The 18,400-nt window shown below is 44.6% G+C and overlaps 1 protein-coding gene across 1 annotated transcript; it reads left to right on the top strand.

The window, feature by feature from the left end:
- Positions 1-3,422: 3,422 nt before the first annotated feature.
- ssh2b (slingshot protein phosphatase 2b) lies at positions 3,423-17,956 on the top strand. The gene is made up of 14 exons (XM_071521760.1): positions 3,423-3,547; positions 7,266-7,378; positions 7,990-8,054; positions 8,576-8,697; positions 8,799-8,864; positions 8,997-9,062; positions 9,268-9,462; positions 10,444-10,537; positions 10,734-10,862; positions 11,255-11,301; positions 11,690-11,836; positions 11,996-12,196; positions 13,014-14,142; positions 14,674-17,956. The coding sequence occupies exons 1-14, from the start codon at positions 3,423-3,425 to the stop codon at positions 16,048-16,050; spliced, it is 3,876 nt and encodes a 1,291-aa protein (XP_071377861.1). The 3' UTR covers positions 16,051-17,956.
- The last annotated feature ends 444 nt before the right edge of the window (positions 17,957-18,400 follow it).

The raw sequence follows: 18,400 nt of genomic DNA, 5'->3' as shown, positions 1-18,400 counted from the left end.
GACTGTAAATAATCTGATTGACTTCCTGCTAGTGCATAATGCATACAACACTCAAGAGCTGATAGGATTGATGGTAATTAATAGTGTGTGTGTTATTGGAGGTGTTTGTGAGTGTGTGCCTCTATTAAATGGACAAATTAATTACAGAATGGCCTTGGGTATACCTACAGTATATTGTTTATGTGATGGTGTGATCACTAAGGTGACTGTGTGTGTGTGTGTGTGGAGATGTGGTTGTTGTTTAGTACAACAGAAGAGTCTCCGGTGTCTGTCTGTCTGCATGCAACTACCACATCCTGGCCTTCACTGGCTGTCATTGGACGGTGTGAATTTCAGTGGTCAAATCAGAGAACAGCGAGATGAAACTAGAGAGATGGGTCGAGCATCACACACAGAAACATGCGGATTGCTGAGAGTCCGAGACCACAATGGTTATCTGACCTATGCAAACCGAGCACAGCGTTATACTGCCTGTGTCTGGTTTTACATTTACATTTTAGGCATTTACCTTGCACTGTTCTCCCTGACTTACAATAGGTGCAACAGAAGAACACGCTTCAATTCCCAGATCACCAACATTACAAGCAACCAATAGCAGAGTGGAAGGGACAGAGCCACGACGGCTTGACAATAGATTTAATAATTAATAATAAGAATTAATAAGAATTAATAGTTCTGTGTCCATAGAAAAAATGTGAATGATAGAGAAGTACTTTATTCTCAGAATTCTGACTTTCATCTCAGAATTCTGACTTTCATCTCAGAATTCTGAGATTAATCTCACAATCAAATATTTTTTTCACATGTGGCCCTAATCCTCTTCTGTAATTTTAAGAGCAATCTGAGGAGGAAGATATGGGAGATGGCGATGGATGTGCTTTTCAGGGGAGGTGGTGTGAGAATGAAGAGGAAGAGAGTGGGAAAAGAACCTTGTGACCTTGTGGAGCATGGAGGGTTGAGCAGGAAGCTGAGGTGATGATTGGCTGTCAGATTAAGCAGCTGTTATCAGTCGATGATGAAGGGCTCCTGATGAGTTTTTAAGTCTCTCATTAGTGCAACGTTGGTTTACTTGACCCATTCACAGCATCTAAGCCTACACACAACCCTTGACCTTCTGCTTCACATCTGTCTCCTTTCATGTCTCCGCTTTTATGTTTGATAGTCATTGTCTTACGCTGTCTAGTGTCTATGCTTTGATTTGTTAAACCACCTTTTGACTCAGCAGGCTAATAAATAAACACTTTGCTGCCTGTAAACATCTCTGTCAAGTGTTTGTGGGCAGGAGGTCAAAGCCTGTGTCATCGTGGAGTTAATCAACCCACTCCACCCCCCCACCCCCCCCGATGCTTAGCGAAAATCAATTTCGGCACTCCACCTCACTGCTTGATTGAAGAGGGTCAAGGACAGCGTAGTATGTGTACCCAAACACACGTACACACACACACACACTTGTGCAGTATTACACAGATGGACCCCACAGAAAAACACCCCTGATGCTGTTTGTCCTGTGATATGAATTAACAGTCAGGTGGTGTGTGGCCATGTATTTATCCTGGGTTTGTAATCTAGCCTATAAATTGAAACCGTGAGAGATCAACAAGCAGCGTAACCTAGTTTAAGGTCATGTTTCTCCTGCCTGATCTCCCCCTTGATTTCTCAATCCTTGTTCTGTTGTTGTGTTGTTGTTGCTGTGCCGTTGCTGGAAGCAGAAGCACGTTGGGTGTCAGGTATCGCTGACACCCTGGTAGAAATTTCCCTAAAGGCTACAGACCCAGGGTCGGTTACACATCCTCATAACCCTTCCTCCAGCGGCAGGGTTCAAACAACACACATCTGACAGTGGATCAGTGTGTGGCCCACACTCTCCAGAGAATGTTCCTCTGTCATTTGGGGGGTGATTAATGCCACAGAGAAGCAGGAGGAGGAGAAGTGTTGTCATGGAAATTAAGATAGCAGCTTGCTAACACTGTTGCGAGAAAAGAGAAAAAAATAAAAAATAAAACGACTTGCAAATACAGTCAATAATAGACAGTGAAAGAAACTGTCATTTTGAAAGGATTGGTGTTTCTACACTGCCTGTATTAGGAGTTAGTGAGTGATGTGGAAAAATAAAGTTACAATTATTGACAATTTATTGGCATATGTAGGCTAGTTTAATTTGGATATTAAATAGGCTAACTACTAAAGCTGTCACCTGGTGAGTAAAGAGACAACAGCAAATTAAGTAGGCTATGTACAGCATACCACAATTGCATTTTTGTGGAATGTAGGATATGAGTTCAAGTGGTCAAGCTGTGTTTATAATGAAAAGTGAAGGAGCAACTAAAAAATGGACCATTCCATGTTGAAGTCCACCATTCGCTCTACTACGCTGGTGCCGTTCTCATCGTCCGTACAGCATGTGTCTGAGTGATACCTGGAACAAACAAATCTTATACAAGGCCATGGTGCCGTACCACACAAGCTTAATTATTGGGTTGGTTGGGTTTGTTTGGTTGTTTGGTCTTTGGTTGACGCCTACTTTTCAAATATATCTGTCGTGTACTCAAGCAGGAAGGCATCGCATCAGAACCCCTTTTTGACCAGCTGCCTCTTGCTGCACGGTACATGGTCAAGATTTCCTCCAAGGTGTTACATTGGTCACAGCTGGGACTCAAATTGCAAGTAAATCCAAAAGAATTAGGCGTAAATAAAACGTCCAACTAATAATACCATCATAAACTTTTGAACAATCGCTCCTCTGCCCCTCCCATTAAAAACAACAGCATTTATCTCCCCAACTGATATCCCATTAATTTACACTTTTGAATGATTCCTCCCTGAATTATGTCACGCCCTAATATCGAAATACATCAAATTAAGGAAGCAAGATGCTCTCAAAATGTGTTGTGTTTCATTGTGACTTTAAATCCATTCAAAATAGTGGCAACTATTGTTGACAACAGCGTTCCTACTTCTCCTCCTCCTTCACAATGGCATTAATCACCCCCCATACCTCCCTCCAGAAACCGCTCCTCTGTCACTGTTTCCTCCGGTTGGAGCGTGTGTGGCTCCGCCCCTCCAGCTGTAGGATTTACCGCAGCCTGCTGCAGACACATGAACACACCTGCCAGTGAGCTGATGGTGCGAGTCAGATGCTCGGCGCCAATTTGATCTCAAGGAGTTCGTTTAGAGATCTCTGTAGTTTTTAAATGTTGGCTTCGCTTGATTTATATAATATTGAGTTATAGTAATGAAAAAAGCGACGTCGTGATGTCAGTTGACGGTGAAGTGGAGCGAGTCTCAAAGTGAGTCCTGTCAACAGAGCTGCCGCGGTTCACCGGCGTTTTTACAACCACCGTACCAGTGCGGAGTGACCCCCGGTCCCTTATCGGTCCAGCCGGTCTCTCTCCGCCCTCCACCCGCCTCGGTCCGCCGCAGCGATGCCTCCAGGTGTCGCCCCACCACGGAGCTCAGCACCCGGCTGCTTTTGCGCCTGCTGCGGGGGGAAGACGAGACCTTACTTCACCCACAACTCCGTGATTTCCCAGGGAGAGATTGATCAGCTGTAAGTTTACACAATAACCGGGCTACACCTGTGTCTGTGTGACTAGGCTACTATTCATTTGTTGTGATACACATTGACATGGTTTATTATAGGCCAACTAGATTCATTCAGATTTTTCGGGGCAAATCTGAGTCTAACTTGAAGGTTATTGGTCTGTATCTAGCACATTAATTGGCTTATTATAAAACCTAATACACATAATACCCTTTCTTCACACACAATTGATATTATTTTATGTATTTGTCTTCTAGTTGATCTTACAGTATGTCTTTACTTTGAGCTCTCATGGTTTGAGCTACAGTCTTCAGGTGTGAGCAAGGCATGTGGTTTTCCCATAATGATGGAACAGGAAGGATATGACAGCACAGCAGCAGCAGAGTCAGTGGATTCAGGAAGGCTGCCTTCCTTCTGCTCCTTGTGAAATACCCGGTCTGCAGTCGGATGCCTGACTCATCTGCTTACATGCCGCCACCCCCCCTCCTCCCTCCTCCCTCCTCCCTCCCCCTCACTGTCTCTCTTTTTGTTTCAACACACTGAGATGCGGCTAACGTGCACCTTGAGGGCATAGCAGAACGGCACACTGTGTACCTGAAACAGAAAAAGAAATGCTTTATGAATCAGAGGATGTGGTTACTCTGTCATTCGGCTGTCTTCGGAGAAAAAGCACCCGTGATGCGACTGGCATTTTTAGGCAATTATTCTGCGGTGTTTAGGGAATGTTGTGTTCCCACATGGACGTATTTTGAAAGTTGAAATCGTATTGGGAGTGCTACCTGGTGTATCAAGTGTACAATCAACACTGTGCACTTTTACATACTGTAGTTTTGTGTACACTACCCCACATTTCACACTCTCGTACTTGTCTGACTATGTCTACATTCAGTGAAGTGTCCAAACTCTGGTTCATGTCCCTCCTCACCTGGCAGCCTGGGCTCTTATCTCACGTGGCATTGGTCACAGGGTTATGATCATTAAAGGAAAATTCCACCCTCTGATACTCTTACACTGTTAGATATCATCAGTGTGTGATGTTGAATGCATTCCTGGAGTTATTTTGTGATTCAGTATTGTAATTTACTCTTTTGATGCACCCACTTTCCCTCAATCTGCCTCAAAAACCTCAAAATGGGTGTGAACTCGTTTCAATCAAAGGTGGGCATATGGACATGTATAGGTTGCTAGCCAGCTGGTTTGTGAACCTTTGGGCGTGCCAGTGATCACGGCCGAACCCCTCACTCAAAACGCAACATGACTGGTGGCTGCATTGCATTCTGGTCTATTGAAACTAGTGTTTTTGGAGACTTCAGTATCTCTGCGTCTTCTATGATGATTGACTTCTCGCTGTATGATTGTTGAATGTTGGTGCAAGATTGTGAGTTTAGAAAGAAGCCCTTGCTCTTTGATTCAGAGAGGCTGACATTTACCATTGATGTTTTAGATGGGTGAAAACTCAAACTCCACTTGGTTGCAAAGGAAATATCTCGATGTGATGTCATGTTGTTGATATTGGGCCAGTTATCCACAGGAATAAGAAAAAATGCACCACCAAAAAAACAAAATGAGCCCAGAAAGGCTAAGTACATTGGCAGAATCTGGTTGTTGTTGTTGTTGTTTGGTGTTTTATGGTGGATTTTTTTCTTTAAGGAAGTTTAGAGGCTGTTTAATTTCACCATGCTGGAAAGGTGTGTGTTTATATGTGTCTGGTGGGATTGAGATTGTGTAAAAAGAACAAATCAGTAACACCTATTTTATGATGCAGGTTCACGCATGTGTGGTCTCTCCAGTCAGTTGCCTGTGATTATAGCTCAGTGTTGGGTGAATATTGGAGAATGTGAGCATTACTCTTATTATTACAAAACGTGGGTCACACTGTGTTTAGGATCTAGAGGCGTTTTGAAGTGCTAAGGAAGAACCAGCAGTAGCAGAAGATTAACATGGATGCTTTTTGTTTTCTATTTTTTCAAATGAACAACAATAGTGCAAACAAACACGTTTTAGCACTTGGCTGCCATGAGGGTTTTAACACCACAGGCATTGTTAAAACAAAACACTCATGATTGGAGAATGCTGAAGTGCATCTGTTTGTGCTCTGGTATGCATTAAAAAGTGTCAAAATTGATCTGTGAAATAAAGTGTTGTATAAAACCAGTTTACATCTGTTTATATTTTTGCTGACGCTTACCTAATTGTCATCGTTATTTGGAATCGCTACTTCCTTTCCCATGTTTGTCATCATGTTCCCCCTCTCCCTTGCTCCCCGTCTCTCCCTCCTCGTCTTCACAGCAGAAGGTGACAGAATGTGACCTTCTGTCTCCCAGCTCTGATAAGGCCTCCCTCAGCCTCGGCCTATATTTATCTCCTCCCCCAGCGTGGAGCGACAAATATGGCCTGGGACAGTCAGGGGTCAGTGGTGTTAGTGGTCAGTCTCCATGCAAACACCCCTTCCTTGCATAACGAGGGGGTTTCCGCTTCTTTGGGGTCTCACTCAGCCTAACCTTACGGTAAAAAAAAATTGTATTTGTTGAATATGTGGTGTAACCCTTTCTTACTACAACCTTAATCTACAGTGGCATGAGAATATTTCAAAATATGTCAAAGAAATTTCAAAATCACTGAAATGCGTTGGTCGTCTAAGTCCATTGCATAACTCTATTGTTCAGTGAGTAGTAATACCAAATGGCTTAACTGGAGCTGGCCTTTCCGTGCCAGTTAGCTGTTCAGTAATTGTGCCATAAAGTTGTACACTCACGGCCAAAACTAGTTAAGTTGTAATTGCCCCGAGAAGTTACGTTGAGTTCAGAAATGCAAATTGCTGGTATTTGATGGGGAGAGGGCAAGGTTCATGTGAAGAGGAGAACTGGTTGGTTAAATGGGCGTACTTCTGTTGTCATGTTGTTTTTATGACACCTTGAAATGAGTCCTGCCTCCTCTATCTCTCCATCTGTCTCTTTCTCTCTCCTCTGCCTCCTGTCATTTTATGACCATGTCCAGTACAGTTAAGCCAGCACAATATTGGAACCAGCTGGGGTGGGTGGGGGTGTGTATGTGTGTGTGTGTGTGTGCATTCAAGTGTCTTGAGCACACACAGGCACATATTTCTGTCCATTCATGTTTGTATAGGATGTTATGTGTATTTTATAAGAAAACACAAGATTGAATTGCCGTTATTGAAACACTTTCTCACAGTTTTCAGCCAGCAAAAGCCCACATACTCCATATTCTGCACATGTTTTCAGGCTGAAGAAATCTCACAAGTGGCTTAAATTGAAAGGATTTACTTTTTTTTTAATCCAGCTCCTGCTTCATACAGCAGGGGGGCGGGGGAAAACATCACCACCGCAACACTAACATCAATCAATCTTAGTTTTGCATCTGTCCACATTGACGTTGGGGACACAAACGCACACACACATACATGCAGTACAGTGCAGCTGCTCTGTTTTTGTTGCAGTTTTTGTTTTATTGGCCTGGTGGGAGCAAATCTTAATGTGTTTGACTGTGGGGAAAACTACTTTTCAGTAAAAATCACTTTAAAGACAAAGCAGCTGAGGCCAGTAGTAACAGCAGGCTGTTTACCTTTGGCCCAACTAATTTCTTTCCTCACAGGATGAATTTTATGACTTATTTTTCAGATGGTTGGGTATCACTCAGCCTCTTTTCCTTTTTTTTTCTGTGTTCCTTTTTTTTTTCTGTCTTCCCTCTTTGTCTGTCTGTCCAGTATCAGTGAGAGTTTCCTGACAGTTAAAGGAGCCGCCCTCTTCTTGCCACGAGGAAATGGCTCCTCCCCTTCCTCCACCTCTCGCTTCTCACAGCTGCGCAGCAAACATGCAGGTGAGATATATGGTCTTCCTCAATATTCATTATTGTGTGTTCTTGTGTCCTCCATGACGCATTTGACATAAAACCTAGCGAAGGAAGTACAATTCCAAAACAAAAGAATGCCAACGACAGGACCGATAAAGATCCTGGAGGTTTGCCAACCAAGGAAGCATTACAATGCGATTTGGCCGACAAGAACCAATGGGAAGCCCCAAGATTCATTGAGAGAACGACACATCATGTCCACGCAGCTCTCTTGTATAGTAGTTTATAGTTTTTAGTTTGGAGCTGGAAGAAACAGCTGGGAAACAGTACAGCGGCTTAATTGATGGTGCAACATGAACCACACAGCCCATCTCAAACTGTAAAGATTCATTCTCTGCTCTTGTGTTCTTGAAAAGTTTGTTCTTGCCAAGAGAACTTGGGAAGAACGTTTTACACTAGGACACAAGAATCAATACCTATAGTATGTATGATAAGCACAGTCAAAGGAACTAAAGTCTGGCCTTCCCTGTGACTCAAAATAGGAAAGCATTTTAGAGGTGCCGTTTTGACTTCAGTTTGAGGCAACTGCAGTTCTTAACATTAAGTAAATGTTTTTTTTATTGTTCTCACCTCACCAGGAGACCTGCAGCAGCATCTGCAGACCATGTTCACTCTCCTCAGACCGGAGGACAACATCAAGCTGGTAGGTACATGCATACACACACACACACACACACACACACACACACACACACACACACACACACACACATTTAATTGTAGGGTCATCAAGTCAAGTCAAGTCAAGTTTATTTATATAGCCCTTTGTCACAAGCATGTCTCAGAGGACTTTACAGACAATGTGTCTAGCTAGGTCTAACTAAACACAATCAATGGTGAATAAAGTTATGTAAGACAAACATAGCAAAAACACAGGTAGGCAAGAGCAGATTTAGCAAGACAAACAATCTACCTGTTCTACATAACCTAACCTACCCGGCACCCCAGCCTTAGACCCTAAATGCACACAAGGAAAAACTCCCAAGAAAAACCTAGTAGGAAAACTTGGAAGAAACCTTGGGCGGGCTGAGGCGAATAGGCATCCCCCCCCGGGACGGCTTATTGTGCAATAGGTGCCGGGCAAACATCAATCTACTATCAAAACGGCATCATTTATGCTGTCTCTCATTCACCCTCTCCCACCACCAATCATTCCCGCTCCAGGCGGTCCGTTTGGAGAGCGCTCACCCTCAGGGCACCCGCTACATGGTGGTCGTCTCCACCAATGGTCGCCAGGACACAGAGGAGAGCGTGGTACTGGGTATGGATTTCAGCCCTACAGACAGGTAAGGGGAGAAAGAGCACACACAAGTACAAGCTTCTGCTTTTGCACCGTTTGACAGTGTGTGTAATGTTGTAACATTGTGCTGTTTTTTCTCTCTCCCAGCTCATGTTCTGTAGGGCTGGTTTTGCCCTTATGGAGCGACACGCTGATACATCTGGATGGAGATGGGTAAGAAAGTTTCCCGACATACTATGCTTTAATTACAGAGGAATCACACACACACACACACACACACACACAATGTTTTATAACTGCTTTTTTGACCCATCTCCTTTGTCTTCCCTCTCTTCTCGCTCCCAGGGGTTTCAGTGTGTCAACCGATAACAGAGTGCATGTATTCAAGCCTGTGTCTGTGCAGGCCATGTGGTGAGTCATACTGCATTTATCACAAGACTTTGTATAGATGGATATCCTCTCCATCTGTCCTCCTATTGTTGAGTTGGCAAGTGTGCATCTTGGCATCTAAATCATGTCCTTTTATACCATTTTATTTTAACGTGTTTTGGCTCCCTCTCATCTCTAACTCTGCCCCTTCATGTCCCGTCTCATTCTCGTTCACACCCACTCACAGGTCGGCCCTCCAGTCACTCCATAAAGCATGCGAGGTGGCCCGTTGCCATAACTACTTCCCAGGCAGTTTGTTCCTCACCTGGGTCAGCTACTATCAGAGCAGGGTGTCCTCCGACCAGGCACGCATCAACGAGTGGAACGCCATGCAGGACGTGCAGTCATACCGTGCCGACTCACCCGTCCTCTTCTCTGACGTGTAAGCATCCACATGTGTATTATTGTGTGGAGTCTCATGTCTTAACTCTTTTTAGACTAGAGCTGTACAAACGTGGCTAAAATAATAATCCTGATTATTTTGCTAGACATTGTGATCACGATTATGATCATGTTTATTAGTCTTGATGACTTCAATATGCCAATATGGAAAGATTATTGCTTGGATTGCATTGTTAGGGATATATAAACAAAGCAGATTTACCAAGAAAGAGCTTTGGAAGTCAGACTGTTGTGGTGGGATTTTAACAAGCAAGCAAAGTGAAACTATTGCTTTCCCTGAGTTGGTCCACTTCTCACATGTTCTCTCAAAACACAGTGTGAAATCTGAGTTATGTAACAACATTCCCTATTTTACATGGCTAAAAAAGGAAAAGGGTGACGGACGGATTGAAAAGAGGAGAAATATGAATTGCAGAAAGGGAGATTGATTGAGGCAAGAAGGTGGGCACATGTCTGGTTTTGAGTTCAAGTGAGGAAAGGATCTTACACACAGATAATACACCTAGAGTTCAGTTGGTTTATGTACACAAGCATACACACACACACACACACACACACACACACACACACACACACTCACACACATACTCACACACACATGCCAGAGGACTTGTGTCATCTTTTGAAGCCATGACCTCTTGAGTCAAATATGGCCATATATATTTATATTTGAACAAATCTCCATAGTAACACATACACACAGGGTCAGAAACAATCTGCTTGCTTCTCCAGCTTGGTCCAATATACTACACAAATCAATACCCTATCCCCTACCAGGGATAGGGTATTGATTTGTGTGGGGGCAACCCATGCTTAAAGTGTAATGCATTCATAGTGCCATAAGTTGCTTTGGCTAAAAGTATCCAGCACATGGCATATGTTGGCATTCCTGCATCTGTATATGCAAATGGACTTGCACCTTCTAAGGCTAACAATAATCATATTTCAACTTAATCTGCAGACCTACAGAAAGAGAACGGACAGAGCGGCTGATCAAAACCAGCTTGAGGGAGATCATGATGCAGAAGGACCTTGAAAATGTCACCAGCAAAGAGGTGAGTCCCTCCCTAACTGTAATTGTTTGGAAAAGTCCACGTTTTGGTGCCTTTTCAATCATCAGTAGTTACAAGGAATGGCCTCTTACCTGGCTGGTCACTAGAGTTTTGTGGTACAAATACTAATTTGGTTCTAATTTGGTTTATTCCTGTGTGTTTGTTTGTCTGCGTCATGGTGCCGGGGTTTGTTGTGTAGATCCGGACAGAGCTGGAGATGCACATGACATGCAACCTGCGGGAATTCAAGGAGTTCATTGACAATGAGATGATTGTGATTCTGGGCCAGATGGACAGTCCTACAGAGATCTTTGATCACGTCTACCTGGTAGGTCGACACCTGTGGACACTGAATGTCTCGTCACACTGATACTCACTGGACAAAAAACTGCTTAGTCAGGTCACAAATTAATTAAAAGAACAGTTACGGTAAGAACACTGAAGAGGCTCAGTTCTTAGACATGAATGATTTATTATAATTTTTAATTAAAATGTATTGAAATAGGTCCTGGATTAGGCTTAATCCACGTCTGGGGACAGGGCCAAATATGAGTTAGCAGAGACTAGTTCTAGGTTTCTCCCTATTTCAAGGTACTTTGTCCTTGCTTGGTTTAGAGAGGACACAGGTCTTTGGGCTTGCCTTGCCGCAGGCTTTAAGCATTATGAAAAGCTCTGTTGAAGGATATGAACTAGTCTGAGGATTGCTTTTGTTTCCTACAGGGATCTGAGTGGAATGCATCCAATTTGGAGGAGCTGCAGAACAGCGGGTAAGGAGAAAAAATTGCACAACCCTCACAAGCTACTAGCCATATTGCAGTCAGTATAATAATGAAGGGTTTTGACAAAATATTGTATGCATTTTCAAGGAATTTATTGTTTCAGTTATTAGTTTAAAATAACTAATAACCCATACAGTATATCAGCAATAGGTGTTCAAGTCAGTTTTCAATCATTTTGTTGAATGGGATCTAATTTTAAGGATAAAAAATATTCTTTAGGCTGTGTTCCCCCATGCACTCAATGCGCAACAACCACACATCCCATTTACCTCTTTCTCTCTTCTTCTACCTCTTTCTCTCCTTTTGTTTTCTCTCCCTTTATCCCCCCTACCTCCATCACACTACCATTATTCCTCTCATTCTTTTTCTCACCCAGGGTTCAGTACATCCTGAATGTAACAAGGGAGATCGATAACTTCTTCCCCGGTCTGTTTGAGTACCACAACATCCGCGTTTATGATGAGGAGGCCACTGACCTGCTTGCCTATTGGAACGACACCTATAAGTTTATATCCAGAGCCAAGTGAGTGACGGATGATTACATGTTCTCTACTCTTCTCTACTCTTTGATCAGGAATTTGTCCTAGTTTAAAACTCTCAATCTGATTATTTAGCTTATAAAAGTGTTGACACTGCTGTGAAGGCTGACCTGTATGCTTGATATGCTTCATATCCACACCAGGAAAGCTGGGGCCAAGTGTCTGGTGCACTGTAAGATGGGCGTGAGCCGCTCTGCATCCACAGTGATTGCGTACGCCATGAAGGAGTACGGCTGGGACTTGGAAAGAGCCTTTGATTACGTCAAGGAGCGTCGAGCTGTCACCAAGCCCAACCCCTCTTTTATGAGACAGCTGGAGGAGTATCAGGGCATACTGCTGGCCAGGTACCACGTACAGGCATATTGTGGTTGTGTGGCTCAATGGCCAGAGCATGAGGCGCGCACACACACACACACACACACACACACACACACACACACACACACACACACACACACACACACACACATATAACACTGCCAGGATTAAGGGATGGAGTCCCACTGGGGCTGTTTATACTAAAAACATATGCATGCCAAAACCAGTATATGAATTTTTATGCACAAATCCTTGTCATGCCATATACCAATCCAGAAACACTATGGTAGTATGTTACACCACCTCTTCTAAGGTTATGTGCCTTTAGTATGTGTGATTGTCAGGGAGAAAGGCTTAAACTTTTACTATGCAACCTCTTAGCCGGTGAAAGAGGACACGCACAGACACACACACTTTAAACCCCAGGTGTGAACTTTCTTGTGATTCATGGGCCCCATGGCTGAGTCATCATTTTGCCATTAGGCAACCAGTCTATCACCAGGAATGACTGTTATGTTTTGGCGTGTGTGCATTTCTGTGTGATACGTGGTACAATTCTAAAATGTTAAAACTGCATTTCATACAGCAGCGTCACACACCTTTGTCTGAGAAAGGATTAAAACAATATGCTTTGTGCAATAACCATTAAAACAAAATATGAATATAGCAAATATACTGTATGTGTGGATATATAATACTTAACAGTGAAGAGATGAGAGGATATGAGTGATGTGGTGTCTATATCTTCAGAAACCAAAGATGATATATTGATGTTAATCTTTTTTCTTTCTTTCTTTATCTTTCTTTATCCCCACCCCTCTGCTCCCCTCTCCTCTCCTGCAGTAAGCAGAGGCACAACAAGCTGTGGCGTTCTCACTCCGATAGCGACCTGTCAGAGCACCACGAGCCGCTGTCCAAACCCTGCGCCCAGCCGCACAGCCTGGGCCGCTCCGACCCCCACAACCAGGCCGGCAACACGGCCGGCCCCTCCTTGAAGGAACTGCTGCAACCACTGGGAACCTCCTCCAGTGCTGGCAAAGTAGCACGCTCCGCCAGCCAGCCTGATACCGGTATTAAGAAGAATCAGCTCCGCTCTTCCTCCGCTGAGGGGCTGACAACTGGGTCAGGTCATGCTGAAGCTCAGAGCCTTGTTCCTGAGGCTCCTTCTCATTCTGCTGTAGCCCAGATCCAGGGGGAGCTCAGCCAGCTGGACGCCCCTTGTCCCGACCCCACGGCTGCATCTGCGTCTCCCTTATCTCCTCCTCTCTCCAACGGCCTGTGTGACTCTGAGGAAGACCCGTCCTCACCTCCTCTGCCCCGACCGAGGGCCGCCACTGTGGTGCCTGAGGCTCGTAAGACCGACATCTCCGCGGTGACTGTTGCGGAGAGTGTTTTGGTGGGTCAGCCTCACCCACCCCCGTCCCTCCACCATCTCCCCCTCTCCCCTGCCCCGTCCCCGACTCCGACTCCGACTCCAGCCTGCACAGACGAGCTAATCAGACCACAGGAGCTGTCCTGCTCTCTGCCTGTGGTAAAACCCAGCCACCAGCCACAGATGCCAGTGTCAGTGCCTGAGTCCGTGAGGACCCCAACAGCAAGCACACAACAGGCTGGACCCCAGGGTCTGTCTGCACCAGTGCCTGACAAGAAACTAGACTGTGACCAACAGTCATGTGGGTTGTCTTTGGACAGTTTAGCAGCCCATCCGCCCTCCACTAGTGATTTTATCAACGACCCCAGTGCCATTCCACAAGACCTCGAGGTGTCATTCACCCGCAGTACGGACCACATCAACTTCTTCAGTGCCAGGGAAAAGTTCCAGGGTCTGACTCAAGATGGTAAGACTCACTGTGCTGCTGCGCAGGCAGTGCAGCAGTCGCCCCAGCTTAGGGGATCTAACAAGGACCAGCAACCACTGCCTCAGGAGGACTCCACTAGTGAAGGAAGCAAGGAGGAAGAGGAGAGGAAAAAGGTAAGGCTACTGCTTATGTAAGAAGGCTAATTTAATATGGCAGAGAGGGTCCAAATTTATTCTGTATGCATATTTAGAAATGTATTGCTGTGAGCAATGCGCAGAAATTGAATGTGGTTCTAAAAGATGAATGTGTGCCAGTAGTTTAGTTTTTGAATTCTTGAGTTCAAGAACGCCACCCAGTGGCATTAAGATGGGAAACTGCAAGCAAGGGTACCTGCCACTGAATCAATTTTAGACGAGTTAGTTGGTTATTACCCCAGACATCGATTACTGTGCGAATAAGCTGATACTTTGAAATTAGATTAAAAAGCCGTGAAAAACAAGACACAGCGGCAAAATATCCAATATCAAAATATCGTCAGATAGACTTGGTCTCAGTTTTTTGCTTCATCAGAACATGTTTTGGCGTAAAGCCTTCATCATTAGGATAATGACATCAGACATTTTTATAATGCTATTCATAATTGCCCCCATGTGAGTGAAATTAACATTTAAACTGAATCATCTTTCTCTCTTGTACCTTCTTAGGAGATTGCAGCCCCTGTGCAGGTCACAGGACTGAAACCCATGGCGCACACAGTGGCCCCTCCTCTTGGCCCTCTCAGCCAACCAGAGCCTCAGGGCACCCAGGACCAGGAAGTGAGGAAGTCAAAGCAGGAAATAGAGGAGAGAGTTGTTTTATCACAGGAGGAAGCTGAGAATGTAAAAGAAGAAGTGAGGAACAAAGAGGAGGAGGAGATTCCTGCGCCTCTCTCCAGTGATTGGACAAGGGGCTCCGTGCGGCGCGTCACACGACAGCTGGAGCAGCGAATGAAACAGGAGCATGACTCTCCATCACCTTCCTCATCTCCCCCCTCCCTCTCCGTCAGCTCCTCTGGGTCTCAGCGGCGCTCACAGTTCTACCCACACTCCAGAGAAGACTCCCTTGCGGCCTCTAACCCAGCAACAATATGTAATCCCCAGGATGAACCACTTTGCTTGCAGGGGTCAGTAGTTAGCACTGAACAGGAAGAGCAAGAGGAGGATTGTGGGAAATGTTGTCCAATGGAAGAAGAGAGTAGTGATGTAGTTGAGGTGACGGAACTTGTCTGTGAAGACAGAAGCACAAAAACACAGAAACTCCAGCCTGCTGACACTAAATCTGTCTCTACCTCTTCTTCCTTTCACCCATCTGTCCATTCTTCCTTCGCTCCGTTTTCCTCCGTCGACTTCCTGTGTTTGGAGGGCGTGACGGAGCTCGAGTCCAGCACGGACTGGGACTGCCCTGAGGGACCTCATGGTGACATCATCATGAGGGAGACGTGGGAGACTCTGTGTGAGCTGGGAGCCTTCCTGCAGCAGGTGAGCGCGGGCGGAGCCGGCAAGGCCAGGTGTGTGGACCAGGTTTGGGGGCAGGGAGCCGTGGCCACGCAGAAGAGAGGCCAGTCTGTCCAGCAGAGAGTCAGGGAGGTGGAGGCCAGACTTCGCCAGGCAGGACTGACCCCTCCGTCCCTGATGAAGCGCTCAGCCTCGCTGGCCAAGCTGGGCTGCCTGGAGCTGCTAGCCAACGACCTGAGTGAGTGGGAGCTGAGCCGCGCCTCCGTAGCCCCGTCAGCAGAACCCGCGGTCCACACAGCAAGTGACGAGTCCAAGAAGCAGCGGGTCCACAGCTCTCCTTCCTCAGCCAGCCAGCCCGACGCCCTCGGGGTCGGGGCGGAGAGGCTCTGTGAAGCTGCAAAAACCTCATCGGGACTCTCTCCGCCATCCAGTCGGAGTCAACCGAGAGAGAACCTTGTCGACTCCGGCCAAGGCTCTCTGCAGCTGCCTGAGCTGATCTCCGTGACCACGAGGCAGCAGTATGGCAGGACCCACCCTCTGAGGCGGCTGAAGAAAAGGACTGTCAGCACCCTCTACCACACCATGTAACCCTTGTGTGTGTGTGTGTGTGTATGCGTGTGTGTGTGTGTGAGAGAGGGAGAGAGAGACATCAAGTGCACCTGTGAGAGATGGAAATTAAGTGCATATGTTGGATTTATTCAGCAAAACAAACCACTGTCTCTTGCCTTAAAGGATAAGTTTAGTAGTTTCTGTACAAAGTATTCACCTGCAGATCTGCCAAGAGCCTCTGTGAAATGATGAGACAGCATGATATGAGACAGCTGTCTTGCTGCAAAGAAAATAGTGACAGTGAGTCTATGAAGGTTCCAGGAGTTTATTGAAATTAAACCTACTAAAAAACTAAAACTAGGCTTTGAAAAAAACTGTGGTATAAACACTTCCACAAGAAGTCACAAAACAATCATCCAACTCCATATGGGTAGCTAGTTGTCTCTAGTCTTCAATAATAATATTGCTAGTTTTCTCGTTACCAACTTGATGTTTACTTGAACGCTGTTAGTGGATTCAAATGTTTGATCTGATTCTAGGTGGAATGTAGCCTCTGTTTTCAGACCTCTTTCTGTATTTCATCTCACTTAACCTCACTGCTGTAAAAGACACTTGATATTTGCTGGGTTGCTGTCTAGGAAACAATATAAGTTTTCTCCTGGTACAATCTGACAGATGAATTCATTCACCAATTTCAGTTCACCGATAAGGTTTCTTAATAAGACAAATGACCAAAACGTGGAGTCATTTGGAGGGTTATATTATGGCAGAGTTTCTTAGAAACTATATATATTTTTTACAAATCAACATCAATTCTTATTCAAGACTCCACTTGAATCTGAACCTGAGGACTTGACCTGAAGTATGGATCTCCTGACTTGAGACTGATTTCAGATGTGGGTCTTGCTACTTGCAGTAGTGTTTCTAACAAGAGCTCCGTTTGAACCACAGCTATCACAGATCAGTGTTCTCAGAGTCTGTCGGCAGGTCTGTGGATGAGTGAAATTGTCCTTAAATCATTAGATTTCTGCAGATTTGAAGGAACTGAATGATATCGAACTCCTATAGCAAGGCTGTTGTGAAATGAACATCAAATGAATACGGTTGTGCATTCTGGTCAGTAGGCCAGTTGTACATTTGTAGTCCATTGAAACAAAAGACACAAAATGCAAAGAGAAGAGGCATGTTGGTTTTGTTTTGTTTGTATGTTTTTTACTTATTTTTTTGACTGTCCACTACACAATACCTCAGTTGGCCTGAACCAGATCTGATCAGCACAGGCCCTGGATTCCTGGAATGTCCGACGCCATCAGAAGCAATCAATTTCACTACTCAATAAACTGAAGTAAGCACATCTCTCTCAAGTCTATGACAGTTTTGATGCCACTCAAACTAGAGAATTTTGTGTGTGTGTGTGTGAGTGTGAGAAAGGGTAGGTGGGGAATTGGGAGTTGAAGTATGTTTCTGCGTTTTCTGATGTGTTCTTTCGGGGATGTAATGTCTTTTTTTTTTTTTTTTGGAAAGGTCTATATTGTGAGTGTAAACATTTTAGGATCTGTATATGTTTTTATATCTGGCTCGTGTCCATGTGTGAGTGCGACTGTGTAGCACAACTTCCCCATGTGGATGTGTACATTTTTAACTGATCTTTGTCTCTTTTGTACACATTAGGGGTGTGCCTGTGACTGGCAAGTGCAGCTTCTCTGCAGTTTATCAAAATTTCTGTACAGGGAGGTCTGTCGAACATGCACTTTACTCCCCTTTTAATTTTAATGTGGCGTTTGTTTCATTTTTTTAATGTACGGTTGCTACTTTTGGGGAGCATGCTTAGTCAGTAGCAACTGTTTTGCGTGTGTGTGTATTGTGATAAAACGTTTTTTTCATTTTAAACTATCAATGTAAATATTCTTTTATATCATGTGCTTCAACTGTGACCATTAAAGAACGGAGGTTATTGAGCCTGGTGGTTTTGTTGTGGGTCTGTGTGCATCCGTGAAATGAGAATAATACATTACAGTTGATTCATCAAATCAACCTCTTACTCTTCTTTGGGACCAATTTAAAAGAAAATGTGTAAAAAAGTAACAATTCAGTAGTTTTTTCCCCTCCATACACTGTATGCAGGACAGGTAGTAAGGACAGTTCTGTCTGTTGAGATTGTGTATACTGGAAAGCGTTTGTGTGTACCTTACAGTATACTAACCATACTGTACACTGCAGTATATGTTAAGTTTCAACATGCTACATGGCAATGTCAAAGTAGTAGTACATTCACACTGAAGCCTCAAAGACTGACTGACTGCATCTACCAGCACCTTGATTCACGATTGGTTAATATTACCTTCACAACACATTATACAGCATTGTGGGTGTTTTTCATTCTAATATG

This window comes from Centroberyx affinis, unplaced genomic scaffold (genome assembly GCF_046629955.1).
Source record: "Centroberyx affinis isolate AG114_WGS23_722 - 3 ecotype Tasmania unplaced genomic scaffold, CSIRO-AGI_Caff_v1 ptg000918l_1, whole genome shotgun sequence".
NCBI lineage: Eukaryota > Metazoa > Chordata > Actinopteri > Beryciformes > Berycidae > Centroberyx > Centroberyx affinis.
This window is presented reverse-complemented; position numbering and strand designations above follow the sequence as displayed.